The 19602-nt window shown below is 35.4% G+C and overlaps 1 protein-coding gene across 1 annotated transcript in view; it reads right to left on the bottom strand.

The window, feature by feature from the left end:
- Nucleotides 1-3824: 3824 nt before the first annotated feature.
- Nucleotides 3825-19602, bottom strand: part of LOC143234004 (E3 ubiquitin-protein ligase MARCHF8-like) — a 28395-nt gene continuing 12617 nt past the window's right edge. Inside the window, exon 3 of the mRNA XM_076470993.1 lies at nt 3825-5902. Coding sequence (XP_076327108.1) covers nt 5312-5902 — 591 coding nt within the window. The 3' untranslated portion in view covers nt 3825-5311. The remainder of the gene's footprint in view (nt 5903-19602) is intronic.

The following is a 19602-nucleotide window of genomic DNA, read 5'->3' as shown; positions in this document are numbered from 1 at the left end:
TAATTACTTAGAAAATAAAGTTAGACAATATAATGCAATTATTGAAACTCGCCATAGCGAACAGTAATAAACAGAGGTCAGTAATCTGAGGGTTATTTGAATGTTTTTGGGTGTTACTTTTTTAGTGAGATTTTACTTTAACGCTAATTTTAAGAAATACAGGTCTTACAATGCATCTTAAACAGATCCATTTAAGGTCTATTTATGATAAACATTAAATTTTAAAATACGACTACTTTAACCTAAAAATGTCTAAATTAAGGTGTGTTTTTTCGTTTTTTGTTTATATTAATAAAACAGTCTGCGTGGGTGTCAGTTAGTCAGCGCCATATCTCCAAGAGGAAAAAAACAAGAAACCTGGAACTTTTTACATATACTGAAGAAGTTTCGAGGGTGTGCACGTGGGCATTATTTTTTCTCAAAAATATTTTTGTCCTTAATCCTTCAGCCATCCTTTCTGTTTAGGCCAGGTGGTTGAGGCACTCGACTCGTAATCCGAGGGTCGCGGATTCGAATCCCTGTCACACCAAACATGCTAACCCTTTCAGCAGTGGGGACGTTACAATGTAAAGGTCAATCCCACTATTCTTTGGTAAAAGAGTAGCCCAGTAGTTGGAGGTGGGTGCTGATTACTAGCTCCAGTCTTACACTGCAAAATTAGGGACGGCTAGCGCAAATAGCCCTCGCGTAGCTTTGCACGAAATTCAAACCAAACCAATCCTTTCTGTTTAAAAATAGCTGAACATCGGCCCTATGTTCAGATAATTATCACTGCACAACAAAGTTTTTGCTTCTTGTACACTGTTGAGTGTTCCTTATAAATTTTTGGCTGTCGATCACCAAATTCACATTTAAATTTACCCATCACGTACCGTTTCATCGAAATCTTCAGTTTTGTCATGTTTTTTTCTTATAATTGTGTCCAAAAATGTTCGTCTCTGTAAGAGACCTATGAATAATGTTTTGTGCAGTCTGGGCATGTCCAGGTATGAAATCAGGCCAGGTTGGAAGTTGTTCTGTAAAAGTATGCAGACCGGAGCCAGCTTGACACTGTCTCAGCAGGCTATAAAAGTGGATTGCATACACAGATGCTACTCATTGGATTAATATAGACCTCATAGTGTGTACGTATTGTTTCAGAATATAGTATTGCCTCAGTGGCACTGTAATAAGTAAGTTAGATGTTATACAGTAGACGTTTTACAGGACGATTGGTGTCGGTCAATATGTCTCGTCAATGTCGTAACAGCCGCGATACATTCTGCTATATTTGTGACGAGTATACGCTTGTTCATCAGAGACGCTGAATGACTGCTCTTGTGAAGAAAGCATATCATCTGTACTTCGGCTGTAAAATTGGTGATTAAGACCGGAAATGGGCGCCTCACATTTGTTGTGCGATATGTGCTGTTTGTCTGAGAGCTTGGCTCAGAGGCACTTGAAAGACAATGCCGTTTGCTGTCCCGATGATATGGCGAGAAAAGAAAGACCATGTGACGGACTATTACTTCTCTTTGACTAATGTGTCTAGTTTCTCTGCCAAAACCAAGAAGTCAATTGAATACCCTAATCTGCATTCAACAATGAGACCCGTGCCACATGACGACGGTCTTCCAATTCCGAAACTACCAGAGGAATGGACCTTAGATGAACCAGCTGAAGAAACTGCAATGCAGGGAACTGGCAGTGACATTGAACCGGATTTTGAGCCGTACTCCTCAGACGATCCACATCTCATAACCCAGTCAGAATTAAACGATCTGGTCAGAGGTTTGAGTCTGTCAAAAGCAAAAGCCTAATTGCTGGGTTCGAGACTGCAGGAATGGTGTTTGCTGTCACCTGTTGGCTATGCAACACACATGAAAGAAACTTACGAGAACATGGAAATGTTGCTGAAGCACATCCAGTACAGCAAGTACAACTGGAATATCTGTGGAGATCTGAAAGTCGTTGCTCTGTCACTGGGATTGCAGCTCGGCTATACAAAGTACTGTTTTTTCATCTGTGAATGGGACAGTCGTGCCAAAGAGTCACATTATTCTAGACAGAGCTGGCCACTCCGTAAAAAGTTAGTTCCAGGACAAAAAAATGTGGCGCATGAACCGTTTGTCGACCCCGCAAAGTTTTTTACCTCCTCTTCAGATAAAATTGGGACTTATGAAGAATTTCGTGAAAGCAATGAACAAAGAAGACGAAGGTTTTCGTTATTTAAGACAGATGTTTCTAAGAATAACTGAGGCCAAGATCAAAGGGGCATTTTTGTTGGCCCTCAGATCAGACATGTTATGAGTGACAAGCGGTTCGAAGATTTGTTAGTTGGGCCAGGAAAGATTGCCTGGAAAGCCTTCAAAGACGTCGTTGACAATTTTCTTGACAACTACAGAGTCCCACATCACATTCAGATGGTAGATAAACTTCTCAAAGCATACAAAACAATGAAGTGCAACATGTCACTCAAGATTCATTTCCTCCACTCACACTTGGACTTCTTCCCCGCAAATCTCGGTGCTTTCAGTGACAAACACGGTGAAAGGTTTCACCAGGACATTGCTACAAAGGAAAAATGATATCATGGGAACTGAAATCCGTCAATGCTTGTTGGACACTGCAACGTGATGCACAGGACATTGAATACAAACGAAAATCAGGAGCAAAACACTTTTAATTATGTTGAACTTAATAGCGTATTAGAAACATAAACGCAATTAAATACGTTATTGCCGGTAAACAGTTAACTGTCTATTTCTCAGAGTTCCTACGTGATGAAGCAAAACCAAAACTATATTTGTGCATACCCACCAGGTACCTGTCACAATCAGCAAAAACTTTTCAGGAAGCAAAACTTTTCAAACAAATTGTTGTGCAGTGTATCCAGACAACACCGAGTAAGTGCAGTGTTTTGTATTTATGACTTGCACGAGTTCCTGTTGTTCAGGTCAGTTTTTAATTTCTATATGCATCGTTACGTAGTTAAACTTTCAGATAATCCTGGTTTATCCAGTTTCTTTTATATTTATTTTGAAATACCACATCAAATAAATTACAGCGTGACATTTCCTGGTTTGAACAGATGGCAGATTTCTTTTCTTAGTATTGCTTTAAAAGTAAAATTTTATTGAAAACCCCTTTTACTGTATAAGTCAAATGGCTTATAACAGTTTATCTAAATCAGTGCGGCGTAAGAATAAAACACCACCTGTCTCCACGAGCATTAGAGAGTTTAGATCGAGACCCACCCAGTTATGAAAATAATTAACAACTGACTTTGTACTCGTGATAATGACACGCAAATTATTTTTAGTAATCGTACAATAAATAAAGCAACACAATTTCGAAGTTTCTCAGTGACTCAAAGGCTTGAGGGTTTATAATGGTAAAATTTGACCTTTGATGAGAATAGCGCAGTTTTGTGCTCGAGAACACAGAAAACAGAATCAAAGTCTTGTAAACAACAACCAAAAAATTACCCCACACTCAGAAAGGATAGCATATTTTGTTAAACTTAAATGGTTTATAAGTGCTCGATAATTACCATACTTTATGCAATGATTGTATTCGGAATGCAACGTACCTAAGTAAAATGGCGCAGCTAGCCTTGTTGCTTTGCCCCATAAAACGCCAAATCAACCCACCCACTCTCATCCACCTAACAACCGGCATTTCAAATCATTATCTCGTGTACATGTACACTCTTCTACCATGTATTTATGTCGATATTTCAACTGCAATGTCTTTGTATTTTATATCTTGCTTTAAGGATGAAGTGATACGAAAGTGACGTGTAGTAAGTTTTGTGTTTACAAACCAAATATCAAAAGTTGAAGCCACTTTTAATAATTTATTTTGTCGAATATTGTTTCAAATTTTGTGAACATTACATATTTTTCTGTCCATACACATTCAGATTTTCACAATCTCGTAGTTTTAAAGTACTTAAGTTTATTTACAGAGATGTAATTCTAAGTTACTGTATCTTCCTATAAAGAAAGTACATACTAAAACCAAACAACTTGGATGTTAGTTCAAACAAATGCAAGTTACGTTCATTATTTCGATACACACGTAAATAAATGTAAAAAAAGAAAACGTATTTGCTTCCGAGCCCTAAGAGTCAGTTGAAAAGTAAATGTTAACAAAGGTTTATTTTATGTATTTAAAGGACGCCTCTGTTTCGATTGGCATGATTTCTCTTGAATAGATATGCAATACACAGTGATATTATGAATATGAATTAACTGAATAATACTAATAAATGTTGAAAAGTAAATGTTAGCAAAGGTTTATTTTATGTATTTAAAGGACGCCTCTGTTTCGATTGGCATGATTTCTCTTGAATAGATATGCAATACACAGTGATATTATGAATATGAATTAACTGAATAATACTAATAAATGTACAAGGTATCTTTGTAACTAAACAAAAACAACAAAGTATATGACTGAATTAACAATAACAGCTAGCAACTCTGATAAAACTATCGTTTCATCCTTCATTAAACAGTCAGTGTACACGATTGAAATAAGAGATGTCTACAATATTTTGTCATAACTTTATAATTTTGACGTCAATAGACACAAAAGAACAATCCAAATAGAGCAAATATTTAAAACTGGTAAGAAAATGCTTTATTAAACTAACCTCTTGCACGGAACTACTGACATTTAGTTTTAAATCTTTTTAAACGAAATACTATTGGAATTGCGATATGTAACTCAAACACCTAAACTGAGCATCTAAAATATTGAATTGCTAACGAACTGATTGGTATACTGATTGGGTTGTTAATAGAGTACATCAGAACTTTAAACTGGCAGATCGTAAAATCTACTCGCTGTTGTTGTTAAGCACAAAGCTACACAAAGGACTATTTGCGATCTGCCTATCACAAGTATTGAAACCCGGTTTATAGCGGTATGAGTCCGAAGATTTACAACTGTGCCACTGGAGGCGTAATTTAGACATGCTATATTTTAACAACTACACGTTCAATATCATTTCTAAGTATATTTGATTTCTAATTTCAACATACTTGACAGAAGTTACTTTCTAGAATATAACATTCTATCATTTCCACTCAAGTAAATTATGAAACGATTCGGTTCTACTTAAACTCATTACTTTCGAAAACGAACATTCAAATACTTCAACAACCACGTTTAATTTAAAAATATACATTTGGATTACATATAGGCGAACTACTGTCTTAAATTAAGTCGATACATTAATTCGAACTGCTATACTTTTACTTTGAGACAAATTTATTGTAATTACTACCATAAATCAGTTTCAACATAATTTATTAACATCAGATTATGGCATAAATTCATTTTCACTCTTCCGTGGGTTATGGCTTTGTTGTTCGTCTGATACTATTGTAACAAGAAGAGGATATTCTTCGTTTGTAGATGCGTTGCTTTTTGTATCAATGACACTCTCGTCTTCCACACCTTCACTATCATTTCTGGTCAAAACACTAATACTGCCACTATTACAGCTGTGAAATTCCTCAACTGGTGAAACCTCTTTTGAATGCACATCTTCAAACCTTGCAGTGCTTTCTGGTTCTCCTGTTCTAGAAGTGAGCAATCCTTTAGTAACTGATGGATTTTCGGGAACATTCTTAACAAGTATTATACGATTGTAAGATCTCCACCGCTGAAAGAACTGCGTGTACATCTTACACTGTACGTACATGAAAAACACGCCTCCAGTGAAGCCTATTGCAACAATAAGCAATTTAGTCCAAAATGGCCACTCCAATACGCCCGAATTCATTTCTTCAGTAGTTCGATCTAAAAGCACATAAAGTGACCATACGACGCACGTGATGGCGATTACGTGGAATGTGATGGAACACAGGATTTTCCGTCGTTCTACCGGAGATACTCTCAACTTTTCCCACTAGAATAAAAGAAGAATTTCTATTCATCCATGGATAAAAATGATTGAACATTTGTTTTAAAAACAAATTATTTAAAAAATCACAAAAAGAACAGCACACATACTGAACGGCAAATCGCTCATTATGTTTATTAAATCAAAAAAAATAATTTTTTTCAGAACCTTAAACTAAGTTCTCAAAGTTTATAAACTCATGGAACCGATGTTTAAAAAATCGTGGTTATTTTGAATACAATGACTTTAATACATAGTTCTGAAAATAAGACAGTTTTCAGTCTCAAAAGTACAATAAAATACCATTAACATACCACACAGGATTAAAATCAGTAAAAAACCCCAATGAGACTGTAAACCAGTCGCATACACTCTGCATGTTTTGACATATATTAATATGTCATCTAGAAGCGAGACCAACAAGTGTAAACAGTACCGATATTCAAGTTTGTACTGACAAAATTTCCATATCACCACTGAGAGAAAAACTATTCAAACTCCTTGCAATTTTTAACACCCGAATCGCGACATCTTTAGTATTTTTTGTGCCATACATAAACTATTCAAGAATTTCTCGTAGCTATAATGATTTTAATAAACTTACTATTTCCATTGCCTGTCTTACAACTTTTTCCCGCGTGTTAAAATTGAATATTATGGCTAGAAAGCATCGTAAAATCGCAGGTCCTCGTCTGATGGGTTAATGCCTTACACTATTTACAGATTTTAATATTCTATTGTACTGAGTTACGATATTTTTGCTACTGCTAACCAGTTTGTTATGTAGCTAGAATTCTCATTGATTTATCCTATTGTAATAAGAAGCTCTTAGCAATATATTTATATAGATGTTTCAGATTAGAATTCTTCAGGATGCATAGTTTCGACTCTGGATTGCTATAGCGGTTCTTCTTCAAACAATTTTAACACATTAAAGTATCGCGGTGTTCTACTTTGAGTGTAGATTCACATATTTCAAATGATTATTATAGGACACTTTATAAAAAAAAAAAAAAAAGAAATGCAACGGCAAGAAAAATGCGTGTCGCTAGAAAGATTCAGATGATAATTAAATGTAAAAATGTATTCATACACGCTACGAAAATATAAGATGATCTATTTGCATTTAACAAAGAAAACAGCCATGTGATAATTATAAGAATCATTATTTTACAAACTGTCATTCACAAGTTGGTCAAAATGTAACAAGTCTAATTGTCAAAATATGTTCAATGCGATTAATTATTTATTCAAAAGAGAAGGGAACACAGGCAATAAAAATGTATACCAATCAAAATTACTAAAGTGATTTTAAGCATTGGTACTTCACAAATGAAAATTGCATGAAAAAACATGGCTAACTGGAAGTCTTCAAATACTATAAACTGAATATTATTATTTAACTATAACAATTTTTTCCCAAGAAAACTGTTCTCGTAAATTACTACTGTTTTAGAATTTTCGAGTAAAGCTAGAAGCTGGACATGGCCTAGTAGCTAGGATTCTTAACTCGTAAACGGGTCACAGGTTATTAAATCCTCAGCATCGAACATATTCACCCTTTCAGCAGTGAAAGGATTATAATGTCACGGTCAATCAGTTAATCACTGGTGAAAGTGTAGCACGCTGTTAGAGATGGATTTTTGGTTCAGTTTGTTTTGAATTTCGCGCAAAGCTACACGAGGGCTATCTGTGCTAGCTATCCCTAATTTTGCAGTGTAAGACTAGAGGGAAGACAGCTACTAATCAGCCAACCCTTGGGCTACTTTTTTTTACAAATGAATAGTGAGATTAACTGTCACATAACACTCCCACGGGTGAAAGGGCGAGCATGTTTAGTGTGACGGGGATTCGAAATTATAGACGGCTAGCGTTGGTAACCCACGAGTAACTCTTTGCAAAGTTCAAACAACACTTAAAGGTACACAAAGCTAACTATGGATTTGCACACTAGAAAGGAGGCGACAAAATGGACCATCACCAATTAAACTACTTTTGTCTAAACAAATGGTGGGATTTGACTGTCACTTTTATAATTCCTCCACGGTTCCAAGTTGCGGAACGCAATGGAAGCACAAACCGTGAATTCATAGTTCGAGTACGTTAACCAACAGGCACGCACGACCTATTCTGTCACATAATGGAAGGTTTAGATTTTAAAAGTACAAAATGCTGAGTGAATCATAGTCGTTAAAAAAAATTACGAACTTTAACTCAAGGTATGGCTGACACCTATATGTATGCATGTATGTAAAGGTTATTTGAATGAATATAAATCAATATTTAAGAGTCTATATATATTAGTTCGCACTCTATTTATGTAAATCAGCTTTGTAATTCACAGTGGACTAGAATCCTTTAAAATTCCTTATACACTCAAAATGGCAAAAACTACTAAGATACCAATAGAGTTTTATCTCTACACTTAGAAAATAAATAAATGAGTTTAATTTTTCGAAGTCAGCGACATTATTTCAAAGAAAGGTGTATCTTTTGACTAAATGTTAAGGTTAGCAATTTTAAGACTCCACAATAAGGAAAGGGCAGGTACTGAGATTTCCACAGACGTACCTGGAGCAGTATCATTAAAAAGCTCAAACTGAACGACAAGTGTTTATGATATTCTCTGGAAAACTGATAACTAAAGGTTCGACACAAAATTACCGCAAATCTGTTTTAAATTTCTGATCTGAGCGACTTGAAGAAATATTTCTCTGTTTTCGAATATCTGCCCCAAACTATCTGCTGAAGTTATTCACAATATTCAGCTGACAGCATATTAGCTAACACCATTCATTGCCAACTCTTGGCATGCCCTTGTCCGAGAGAATAGAGATTTGACCGTCACTCTTATGACACACTCATAGCCCCCAAGTGAGGAGTACAATTCTTATTTATTTTTGCGGTAGCTGGATAAGAACGTTGGAACCACAGAGTTCGCGAAGTATTTTTAGTCTTGGCTTTCGTTTAAAAATGTCAAATTCTTAATATCGCTTTTTGTCATCTGAACTTCACAAGGTCAGCTAGTTTGTTTGAAATGTTTGATATCTTAGTTATGGTCTCTTCTGAAAACACATTTTAGATATGAAGCGTTTTAAACAATGCTATGTATTGCTCTGAAGAAATGTTAATTCTACTAGTATACCTATACGCATACTCTATTATGCAGTACTCAACATATCACATTATAAACAGGTAAGACATTAATTATACAAATTTCGTTTAATATGGCAAAAAGTTATTGCAAGCAGGTTTCACTTTATTAGACAATTTTATTCATTTCTGAATATTACATTCGAACTAACCAAGTTTATTCCTCATTAACATTACCGAAAATATTGTGTCGTAAATTACACTGTTATTTTCAAGTGAAGAAACTCCACTAGTTTATCAAATTTCAACTACCAAAAACGAAAAATATTCTCCCACCAACCAATATAAAAAAGCAACAGCATAGATAACTATCTTTCTATGATGCGGCCATAGTTCGATATCACAGTTTCACTACTTGTACTAATATTTCACCAATCAGGGCTAAGTTATTTATTTTATTGATTTGCTGCCTGACAACTGTGTACATGATTAACGTATATGATGCAAGATCCACGAGCGTATGTTACTATACAAGCGCAACACAATACATATGCATAAAGCCACATGAACGTATATGAATACTGCAACTAATGGTTTTTGCATATAGTTCCTGGCAGACTACCTGGATAACGTACACCCATGGTAACTTAAGTTACGACTCCTGTCTGTTATGACTGCACAGCTGTTCCATCTGTCACCATATCATTTATTATAATTTGATAAAGTACATTATCTCTCGATATTACAAAATGAAAAACAGCAGGTAAAACCTAGCGAAACTAAGAATTTTCACTATAATTCATCCAACTCGAATTAAAATCTGTGCTATCCACTAAAACGTACAGAAGTACACACACAAAATAATAGCAGGACAACAAGAAAAGACATTACGTGTCACAGGCAGCTACATACATCACAAAGCTTTTTACGTGTACATTCATCTGCAACAATCGGTACCAAAACGTTTTTGCTATAATTTCAGATTACTTTTCTTGGTATAATAACGACTTTTTCACCAATACTTACCACAGTCTGGTTCATCTGTTGATAAGTATAGAATCTGCACATGTGGAAGACATGTATAGGTGTTATGTCTTACGTACAAGTGTAATTGCAACATAATTTTCACACAAGCGATCTCAGATAGTTTTCGCATAAACATCTTCGCACTGTTTATCACAAACTTCCACAATGAAACTTGGAAAGCAAAGTCCTGCCATCGTGTATTAGTAATAATAATAAAAAAAGATCACTACTAGTCATCTCAACTATACGTGCTCTTGATGCCTTAACTTATGACACCAGCTGTCCTGGTTATAATGCAAACGAGCAGCTATCACGCGATGTCCTGAGGACTTCTCACCCAACAAGCACCACCCAGTGGCTAGAAAAGTAAATACCGTCACTTTTTCTAGCAGTTAGCCAGTGTGGCAACTGACACAAGCCATTATAATCAGAAGATCAATGCTGGGATCTGCCAATCATCGGAGCTGTCACGTTACCTCTCCACTGGTGTTTCTTCGTCTAAAATATCCAGATAATTATGTCCATCTTCCTCCTCATCAGTTGAGTCGAGATTGCCCAGAACAGTGCCCCCGATATTCTCTGGCCAGGCGGTATGGGCGGTTCGACTCGCGAGTTCGAATCCTATTACCGAACATGCTCATCCATTCAGCCGTGGTGAGCATTGTAATGTTACGATCAATTCTTCTAGTTACTAGTTAAATATCACTTCTATATTACTAATGACTACCGTAGACGGCCCTCTAGCAGCTTTGAATAGCATTCAACAAATCAAACAGCATGTTGAAAATAGAGCTGACGGTAAATGAGATTTTAAAAATAGTTTAGTATCTGTCACTGTTATATCTTTATCACATTTAATCTGCAAGTCAATTGCCAATACGAGAAAAAACAACGCAAAGTAGATATAAGTAACAAAAACTTATATAATCATATGAAATTGTCGTACATTACGTGATAATGTATAAATGTAACATTGTGAAGGAGGCGTAACCCAAATTTGTTATTAAATGAATGAAACGAACTTTAATCACAGTATGTGAATATTAAATTATTTCGTAGATGTAGTGCAACAATGTTCCGAAATAAACGTTTTAACAACGTAGAAATGAACAGTAAAGACGTAAGTGTATAATTTGGGGGAGAAGAGAAACTGGATTTTCATTTCTCATTATTTTGTACGATATATAAATTCAACGAGATGTACATGTGCAGACCTAAGTTATTTTGTTGCAAGCATAAGTAAAATTAAAATTTACAAATATTTTTATTTCTTGCTTTTGAAGTTCATACGTCATGCTATAGCTTTAAATAGTGCACAATTCTTTTCGTGATTCATTACAAATGCACGTTTTACTGACTTCACCACAGTACAAATTAAAATGCAAAGCGTCCCTTATATGACGTCATTTTAATATCTGCTGAGTGACTTAAACAATATAGTACGGTATAGTGGTGGTAGTGAATGTTTATATTTTGGACATTATCACATGATAAAAGAACAAAAATGGAGTTATATTTGAATAATATCACAGCGTAACTGAATTACTTAGTCTACTGTTGGAGCACGTTGGCATTGTTAAATAAATCTGATAATTTGAAACAAAATACATAAGGGCTTTATGTTCCTATATTTTGCTATTCATAACAATTTAATAACTTTAGAAGACAGAGAAAACATTGCGGAAAAAGGAATTAATTTTATTTGCAGGCGAAAACGCAATATTCTTATAAAAGCATCTATTTATGTCCAGATTTGAGGATACTGTTAATAGCAATTCATTAATCCTCCAGTGTTTCTTTGCAATTAAACACAAAGTTACACAACGGGATAACTGTGCTCTGCCCGCCACGAATATCGAAGCCCGGATTCAAGCATTGTAAATCCGCAGTCCTTCAATGGTTCAGACGTAAGTCTTAGACTTTATAACTCTAAAAATAGGATTTCGATGGTCGCAATGAGTAGATCAAAAGACATAGATGTGCAGTTTTGCACTTAAGAACAAAAATTTACTAAAAATACGTTAATTTACTGTATTTTGAAACTCAGTTTCTTCAATTACGTAGGCTATAGCACGTTTGAAAGATTTTTTAAAATCTCGAACTACCGAAAAATATGTTTTTTACAAGCAGGAATTGTTTGTTTTTTTGAATTTCGCTAAAAGCTACATGAGAGATACCTGCACTAGCCGTCCCTAATTTAACAGTGTAAGAGTAGAGGGAAGGCAGCCAGTCATCACCACCCAACACCAACTCTTGGGCTACTCTTTCACCAACGAATAGTAGAAATGACCGTCACTTTATAACGCCCCTACGGCTGAAAGGGCGAACATGTTTGGTGTGACGGGGATTCGAAACCGCGATTCTCGGATTACGAATCGAGTGCTCTAACCACCCGGCCATGCTGGGGTAGAAATATGAAACTCCCTATGTTACACTTCTGTATGAAGTTTAATAAAGGCTCTCTCTCTCTCACACACACACACACACCCGCACGCACGCCGAGAGAGATAAATATGTCTTCGGAGTCATTACAGCACATAATTGTCTAAAGAATGTGCAGATTCAGCACACTTCAAGCTCTCAGAGAAACTAACGATTAGGTTGAAGACTAGATTTTAGTGAATTGTACTTAGCTTGTTTTTATTTTTACTTCTGGATATTTAGATTCTAAAAAATTGTTTCAAACGTTTAAGCACTTAAGCGTCGCCGCACACTTTGACTTCGGCACATATATGTACGTTGACAGTATGGTTTGAAATGAGAATACTCGTGCACAGTCGCGCACTAATAATCTATTAACACTATTTTTAGGTTGGCTAACGAAACAGGAACAGACTCGTTAAATCAGACAACACAGGACTTCCGAAAAAGTACGACAGATTATAACAATGAAACTTGTTTTTTGACAAACGGTTAATTGTTCCATAACCTGCAACATTTTTTCTAGCAGCGTTGTTTCAGTAAAACAATATTTAAAGATGACAAAACTACATATTTTGATGGACAAGACTGACACTGTCGCATTCAACACCAATACATCCTGGTTAATGAAATATACCCCGTACATTATGAAGTTACAACAACATTCATACTATAATCATATCAGTATTAGGATAACGAAAGGATCTTAAGTCCATCAAGATTTATAAGGAAGAAAAAAAACCTCTTGAGGGTTGAAAAAAAGCAGCTTGTATCAAAACAAATTTTTTTCAACGACGTTAAAGTATTTGAATGTAAGAGAATATGACTAAGGTATACAGTTCCATTCAAAATGCACCATGTATATACAGCCTAAGTAGGCAGATAAAAGTTTGTTTGTTTTTGAATTTCGCACAAGGCTCCTCGAGGACTATCTGCGCTATTCGTCCCTAATTTAGCAGTGTAAGACTAGAGTGAAGGCAGCTAGTCATCACCACCCACCGCTAATTCTTGGGCTACTCCTTTACCAACGAATAGTGGAATTGACCGTCACTTTTTAACGGCCCGATAGATGAAAGGGCGAACATGTTTGGTGTGACAGGGATTCGAAACCGCGACCCTCAGATTGCGAGTCGAGTGCCTTAATCCACCTGGCCATTCCGGGCCCAGGCAGATAAAGGATCACTACCTATACATTGCTACTGTTATCTGTAATATTCCTTTAAATATAACAATTTAAAGCTTAATCTCAATTACTCTGTTTTCTTACCTTTAACAAAGTTCAAATTTAATAATCTCAAAATTACGTGTCTAAAACAGCTGTAAAACCGTACAGGTTGAATAAATATGCGAAGTTTATGTTTGCAGTATTATTGCCATAGAATAGCTGAGCAACTGCTTAGATCAAATAAGTGTATTTCGATTATCACACAGGTCTAAAGCAAAGAAAAGCAATTCATTGAAACACAACACATACGCACACAGTATATTGCAAATAACACTAGGGTAACTTAACAGTACATTTTTTTCGTTTTCTTTTTCGTAAAACGTTTCACCTTCCAAGTAACCTTTAATCTGCGTTGTTTTTATTTGGTTTCAAATATTAATATTTTCCCTTTAAAACCTGGACAGATATTTTCGTTGAAATGTCCACTTATTGATTCCATTCAGCATAATTGCTATAGGTCTCGGAGTGTCATTCCATCGTTTTCTTAGGATGTTTTAAGGTAGATGAACTTTAACCTTTACCAAGGATAGGTTAAATTACATATATTTATGACACCTGGCCATGATAAAAATGACCCCTGTAAACTTCGCGCAAAATTTTAATACATTATATCCCAGAAGGCGCTGACTAGTAGAAATATACTACTTAACCCTATTATTGAGAATCTTTGTTTCTCATATTTAAAATCCATGAAGTGTGAAAAAGATACAGATGTAAAATTATCTTCCACTGTTGCTTTTCACAGTAAGATATTTCCGTTGGGTAAATATCTTTAAACCAATTACGACCAAGGGTTGAAATTCTTGCTATTTTCATACGCCCTCAAAACCACCTAGTACCATCTTTATAGATAGAAATACATCGAGTTCTAAGTATGTCAACATTTTGTTTTTATGCAAGATGCACACATACACACAAATTACTGTAAGCTATTCACTGCAACAATTAAAACGTCAATCAAAACTAATTTTAATACACCATTTTAGTGTTAGATATACATTATATCACATAAATCAGCGCATTCCTTGTACGTTTTAAGATTTGTCCGGCAAATGGTAACAGCATTTTTCTTGCTTTAGTTCTAATGATTTAATTTTAGGTAGACTTTAAAGAATTTTGTTTGTATAATTTTTTATATTTAACTAAAATTTATTTTGAGTGGTTTAATTTACTCAAGTCAAGGTCGGAGTTAAAATTTCTAATAATAAGTCGAAACTGATTCACTCGAAAGGAACTTGTAAACTAAAAAGCAGGTTTCAGATGTATTCCGTTTTGTTGGATGCGTATGTATGTTTTCTAATATTCTGTTTTGTTGAAATTTAAACATGTGGTAAGTAACGTTCGCTTCTCTATACATGTTTGTTTTCGCACCAGAAATAAAAGTTGGCGTTACCAGAACGACTCACTTATTTTTAGATAAGTTATTTACTACTGTAAACGTACTTTCCAAACATTAAACAATTGTTTCCTGATGTAATGCACTTTGGGTCTGCTTATATGAAAAGAGATTGGGTCGTGTGTGTGTGTGTGTGTGTGTGTGTGTGTGTGTTTTCTTATAGCAAAGCCACATCGAGCTACCTGCTGAGCCCACCGAGAATCGAACCCTGATTTTAGCGTTGTCACTCCGTAGACTTACCGCTGTACCAGCGGGGAACCCAGTTGGACCGTCAGTTATCTTCTTGAGCCGTATAATATACATGGTCTAAATCTCAAGTCAGTGTTCATTAGAGTTAGTTTTGAATGAAGTTTTGTTCCATTATTTATACATTATAACATACAAGTGATAACGGGCGGTAAATGTTATGAGTTCTCTCTGTAACTATTAGCTTTGTACATTACCTTTGTTATTCATTATTTAGGAGTTTTTTGTTGTTGTTTTTGTACCACAGATGTGTAACAGTTTATTGTACTCCTATTTATTTCGGTTTTAGGTACAATATGATGTAGAAGTTGGTTATTCATTGTATGATTTACTGAACTTGTTGCAAAAAAGACCAGCGTTTTCGTCTCGCGTAAATATCCCACACACATGTTGTATATGCAAAATTATCACAAGACTTGAAAATGGGATGACGTTTGTGATCGTAAGTGATGCTTGTTGTGTGTCTATCAGGTTCTTTATAAATTGCTGTTGTAAAATTAAGACTCAATTACGAGGTGTTCTAACCGGAATAGTAAGTTATATAGGTTCAAGCTTCCGCCAAGATGGTTTAAATAACCATTTTTAGTTTTGCTTGCTTACTGATTCACTTACTACTATTATATTTTTTTTGAAAAGGTTGAATATGGTTTTGCTTAGGCTGATTTACCTTGTGTAGCTGTCGTTATAGGCTTGGTTGAAACCTATAAACAGACGTGGTTTCAAAAGTTCACGACTTTTGACTTGAAGGGTAATAAAACACCTTGTTCCTAAAACTACGGTTTTACAACTTCATAAAGCAACTGTGGTACAGAGACTCAGTCAGAATGTCGAGATTAGAAATGATATTCTTGCGCGGGTAAATTCAGGAACTAGCTGGTAAAGTAACACAACAAATTCGTAAAGTTGGGTATTGTATAAAAACACTATTGCTTTTTGTACCGTGAGAAAAAGAGGTTGTAATAAAACCAAAAATAAAGTATTTCTTTAATTTGAAGTAAGTGGTTGTGAACTTGTACTAATTTATCAAAATTTATTTTGCACTATAAACAATTAAAAAAGGTTCGAGTGTTATTATTTTCATTAATTAATTAAGAAGAGAATTACGTGACTATTACTGCATATTGTTAAACAACTTGAGTAAATTTCACATTCGTTTAACTTTTATTCAATTAAAGACTTGATGTTTAGCTGGCTTCTTTTGTTTTTGAAATTCGTGCAAAGCTACACGAGGACTATCTGCGCTAGCCGTCACTAATTTTGCACTGAAAGACTAGGGGAAGGCAGCCAGTCATGACCACCCACCGCCAACTCTTGGGCTGCACTTTTACCAAAGAATAGTGGGATCGACCGTCACATTATAATGATCCCAGGCTGAAAGGGCGAGCATGTTGGTGTGACAGAGATTCGAACCCGCGACCCTCGGATTACAAGTTCAGCTGGAAAGTGCTTTATTACCTACAGAAATGTTGTATGTTTGTTTGCCAGTGTTTGTGGCACAGTAACCAACTGTAACATAAAAAAATATAAAGTCAGAGAGTAAACTAACTCATTTTCAAAGGATTACAATTCCAAAATGAGTGATATAAATTACACAATTTCATAATTCATAATTTGTAAGACTCGTAAAGTATTTCCTACTCGCGTTAAATAATTTTCCAATCTCAATAATAATAACTCAAGGAAATGTTGTCAAGAGTTTGTTGTTGTTTTTATGATCTCATCGTCTACTGCTTAAGAGGTATAATATCAACAGAATTATTAATAATTTCCAACTGTAATAAATATAACACTTACACTTTGCACTTATCACTAACATATTTATAAGTAACGTTATCTATATCAAAGTAAGGGCACCCACAGCTTAAACTCAACCGAAATAGGACGCGGCGTGGCCAGGTGGGTTAAGGCGTTCGACTCGAAATCCGAGGATCGCGGTTTCGAATTCCCGTCACACCAAACAGACTCGCCCTTTTAGGCGTGGGGACGTTATAATTTGACGATCAATCCCACTATTCGTTGGTAAAAGAGTAGCCCAAGAGTTGGCGGGGGGTGGTGATGAGTAGCTTCCTTCCCTCTAGTCTTACACTGCTAAATTAGGGACGGCTAGCGCAGATAGTCCTCGTGTAGCTTCGCGCGAAATTAAAAACAACAATAACAGCCGAAATAAACTGAAGATTACTTTATCAAAATTGTCACTTCGGCAATGACTGGAAATATTGTCGTATTTGATCGTAAGAACACAGCATGAAAAAAAAAAAAAAAGAACAACACCAGTCACTTGACAAAAACATTACTGGAAAATATCAAACAGTTACAAAATAAAAGCAGGTTAAAGAGGTGGTATCATCCATTTTAAAGTACAGCATGCTGAATCACTTCTTTATAGATACATTTACACGATAGTAAAATCAAACAACATTTATACTTACGTGATTTAGGTATTGTAAAATTAATAAATCATTCGTGATATCGAAAGTTTAGTATATCCTTATGTACTTCTGACAGTAACTCCTCACATTAATGAGGAGATGATGCACGACTTTTACAAACATGCCTTACTTCTAAGGTAGAAGTAAACTAATTCCAAAAACAAACATGTCCCTATCCTCTCCTCACAAGTAATGTAGGGCCGGCATGGCCAGATGGTTAGGGCACTCTACTCGTAATCTGAGGTTCGCAGGATCGAATACCCGCCATACCAAACCTACTCACTCATTTAGCCCTGGGGGCGTTATATGTTATAGTCAATCCCACAATTCGTTGGCAAAAGAGTAGCCTAATAGTTGGTGGTGAGTTGTGATGACTAGCTGCCTTCTCTAGTCTTACACTGCTAAACTGGGGACGGCAAGCGCAGATAGCCCTCGAGTAGTTTTGCGCCAAATTCAAAACAACAAACACAAATAATAACTAAATATAACATTGTTTAAAATATTTACTGATAATAATTCTGCAAACAATGGAGCTAGAATATCGTAGATGACGTTTGTGGCATTTATTAACAGCATATTAAAAATAAATCATTACGTTAAAGATACTGATTTGCAGAAAACGTGTTTCTTCTAAAACATACATCTCCATTACTTTTACTGCATCTTCTGTGGTTCTATCCATCTGTCTGTCAATGTAGCATCGTTCATTTTGGATCAACAGACACCTTTCAGTGACATACGCATCCTACTTTGCAAGTGAACTGACAACGAGGTTTTCTTTTTCTTTTTACAAGATATCTGCGAGCATTTCGGTAGGGTATTCCATGTCAATCAACTGCTACGCTTGAATGTTGTGTACATCAATGCTTCGTCAAACGGTTTTGTTTGTAATTAAGCACAAAACTACACAATGTACTATCTGTGCTTTGCTCACCACTGGTATCGAAACCCAGTTTCAAGCGTTGCAAGGCCGAAGACATACCACTATGCCACTGGGGAACATTTCACATGGCAATGAAATGTTTTATTTTAAACCAGCAAGGGTAGTATACTTTCAAGATATAATTCAGACGTCAGCGTTCTGAATAGTAAATTAATATTTACATTTACGGAAGAAGCGAGTCATAAAAAATGAGTTCAGTAAATATATTTAAGTGATTTTTATCTGCGAAAATGGCTCCTGAAACAACATAAATTGGTCCAAAACTAAAGAAGAAAAAACAGTGTTTTCGGATTGACGTTGTAAACTGAAATGTCTTAAGTGTTAAAACACCAAGTGACTAACTCCATTGTCAGTTCAAAGTTTGTTTTGAAACATGATTTAAAGCTTATTATACGCACGTGAAATGTTTTACATTGACATGTAGTATGTGAAGTCGCATAAATGTAAGCTCAGTTTCCAGGGAAGCGACGTGAGACAACATATTTTTCTTTATTTTATCCTTGAGGTGTCTGAGAGATATGCGTATAATCTTTAAAATGAACTTCGACAAATTAGCATTCATACTTGTAGAAATAGAGAGTCGCAACGCCAAAGCCTGGACGCATAAATAAATAGTACTCCCCTTCACAGTCATAGAGTTAAGTAGTTTCAGCTTTCATTTAAATAATGAAACATTAGAGCACGTGCCCTTTGAATGTATGTTAAATACATCACGTACACAGTAATAAAACAGCTCGTTCCCTGTATGATACTGAATAATGAATTCCATGAAAAATCATGACATTATTTACATATTCAAATTAATTAAGGTTACTGTATCGTGAATGAAAACGGATTCAAAACCCCATAATTTTTGTTTTGTTTAATGTGCATAGAGAGTTTGTTTTGGAATTTCGCACAAAGCTACTCGAGGGCTATCTGTGCTAG

Source organism: Tachypleus tridentatus, chromosome 12, assembly GCF_004210375.1.
Source record: "Tachypleus tridentatus isolate NWPU-2018 chromosome 12, ASM421037v1, whole genome shotgun sequence".
Taxonomy (NCBI): domain Eukaryota; kingdom Metazoa; phylum Arthropoda; class Merostomata; order Xiphosura; family Limulidae; genus Tachypleus; species Tachypleus tridentatus.
This window is presented reverse-complemented; position numbering and strand designations above follow the sequence as displayed.